Source organism: Capra hircus, chromosome 9, assembly GCF_001704415.2.
Source record: "Capra hircus breed San Clemente chromosome 9, ASM170441v1, whole genome shotgun sequence".
NCBI classification, from domain to species: domain Eukaryota; kingdom Metazoa; phylum Chordata; class Mammalia; order Artiodactyla; family Bovidae; genus Capra; species Capra hircus.
Genome location: NC_030816.1, coordinates 89409565 through 89411679, shown reverse-complemented (window position 1 = coordinate 89411679; position 2115 = coordinate 89409565). Strand labels below are relative to the sequence as shown.

Genomic DNA, 2115 nt, shown 5'->3' with positions numbered 1-2115 from the left:
GCACTTCTGTTAGGTGTTTACTACTGAGTAGGAGCACAGGCCATGCCCTGTGTCACTCGCTCTCATCACCATCCATCCAGTGAAGCTCATGGATGAGGCTTAGAGGGCTGACCAGTCCCTGAATGACTGAGTGAGAACTCACGGCTGGGACAGGGCTGGCGGCTACTCCCTCTCTGGTGTGGAATCCCGAGTTTCCCATTGACTTGAGCATCTCACCGGCCCAAGAGCACCCGGTAGGCAGAAGAGCCCCCCCAGTGAAAGCCTGGCACCTGCCCACTATCTAGCTTCATCCTTGAGCCCCCGAGGAAGAGGGTGACAATGAATAGAAACTTTCCTAATAACTGGGTGGGGTTTGATTTTTTTTAAGACCAACGTATAGCTGTACACACCAGTCTGGTGTCTTGTGGGCTCTCCGTCACGTCCCAGTTAGAACATCGTGGGGTGGTGTCTGGGGCTGCAGCTGTGGCCATACTGTTCCACCCGCTTCCTGAGAGCCCTGCCCCCCAACAACACCCACCCCCGCCCTCTCCATGGACGTGACCTTCAGGAACCAAGACTCTTTGCACGGGTTGAAATGTGGAGCAAGGAGACACTCCAGGCAAAATACGAGGCAAGTTACGTGCGAACCTGTTTCGCTCTGGGAGGTGCGTGGCCTTGTTTACTGGAAGCAGACTGTCAGCACGGGAGCTCGGTCTGGGAAGACGGACGGCACCACCACAACGTACCTCGTCCTTGGGGTGCTGGACCTCCCCCTCCTCCTCTTGTCTTATCTTGGTGTCCTCATGCTGGGACGCATTTGGGGGCAACTCTGGTTCTACAGGAAGATCCTGTGGAAAGAGCATCACATTGTCTGAGGAGACCGTGGTTAGGACGCCTGCTGCCGCACCTCTCTGGGCCAGCCCCGTGGCCCATCCAGGGCCATGTTCTGGGCTTCTGTGAAGGCGCACGTCCCCAGCGTCCCTGTTCATCTGATCTGGGCCAGGATGGCCGAGTGGCAGCACAGCAGGTAAGGGAAACCTCCTGATCGAGACGTCGCGCCCCATCATCGGCCCCGATCGTCGCCCCCCCATTGTCGCCGCCCCCATCGTCGCCCCCTCATCGTCGCCCCCATCGTCGCCCCCACCGTCGCCCCCATCGTCGAGCCCCCACCGTCGCCCCCACCGTCGCCCCCACCGTCGCCCCCACCGTCGCCCCCCACCGTCGCCCCCACCGTCGCCCCCCCATCGTCGCCCCCACCGTCGCCCCCCCATCGTCGCCCCCACCGTCGCCCCCCCATCGTCGCCCCCACCGTCGCCCCCCCATCGTCGCCCCACCGTCGCCCCCCCATCGTCCGCCCCCACCGTCGCCCCCACCGTCGCCCCCCACCGTCGCCCCCCACCGTCGCCCCCCCACCGTCGCCCCCACCGTCGCCCCCCCACCGTCGCCCCCACCGTCGCCCCCCCACCGTCGCCCCCACCGTCGCCCCCACCGTCGCCCCCACCGTCGCCCCCACCGTCGCCCCCCATCGTCGCCCCCACCGTCGCCCCCCCATCGTCGCCCCCACCGTCGCCCCCCCATCGTCGCCCCCACCGTCGCCCCCCCATCGTCGCCCCCACCGTCGCCCCCCCATCGTCGCCCCCACCGTCGCCCCCACCGTCGCCCCCCTCCGTCGCCCCCCACCGTCGCCCCCCCACCGTCGCCCCCCACCGTCGCCCCCCCCACCGTCGCCCCCACCGTCGCCCCCCCACCGTCGCCCCCACCGTCGCCCCCCCATCGTCGCCCCCACCGTCGCCCCCCCATCGTCGCCCCCCCATCGTCACACCCCCCCATTGTCACCCCCCAACATCGCCCCATGCAGAGCTGGCGGGGTTCCTTCTGAGGCATTGAGGTGAGCCCATGAGTGAGGGTCCAAAGTCAAGTAAAAGCCAGAGGAAAATGTCAACTCTTAGCGCCTTACTTATGACGTCAGGAAGGGCAGAACAGAATGTGGGCTGTTCTTGGGAGAAGGGAAGGGAAGTTATCTCTCACAGCTCCCTACTTCTACACCATATTGCTGTTGCCGCGCTCCCCAGGTGGCTCAGATGGTAAAGAATCTGCCTGCAATACAGGAGGCGTGGGTTCGATCCCTGGATCGGG

General features: G+C 65.5%; 1 protein-coding gene across 1 annotated transcript; it reads left to right on the top strand.

Moving 5' to 3' along the window:
• Positions 575 to 1866, top strand: LOC108636778 (vegetative cell wall protein gp1-like). The gene is made up of 2 exons (XM_018053523.1): positions 575 to 644; positions 983 to 1866. Exons 1-2 carry the CDS (start codon positions 575 to 577, stop codon positions 1864 to 1866), a joined length of 954 nt encoding a protein of 317 aa, XP_017909012.1.

Excerpts from the sequence above, each read along its gene's own strand:
- LOC108636778 (XM_018053523.1), top strand. The coding sequence starts at position 575 with ATGTGGAGCAAGGAGACACTCCAGGCAAAATACGAGGCAAGTTACGTG. Across the intron at positions 645-982 it reads AACCTGTTTCGCTCTGGGAG|GATGGCCGAGTGGCAGCACA; the intron begins GTGCGTGGCCTT and ends GATCTGGGCCAG.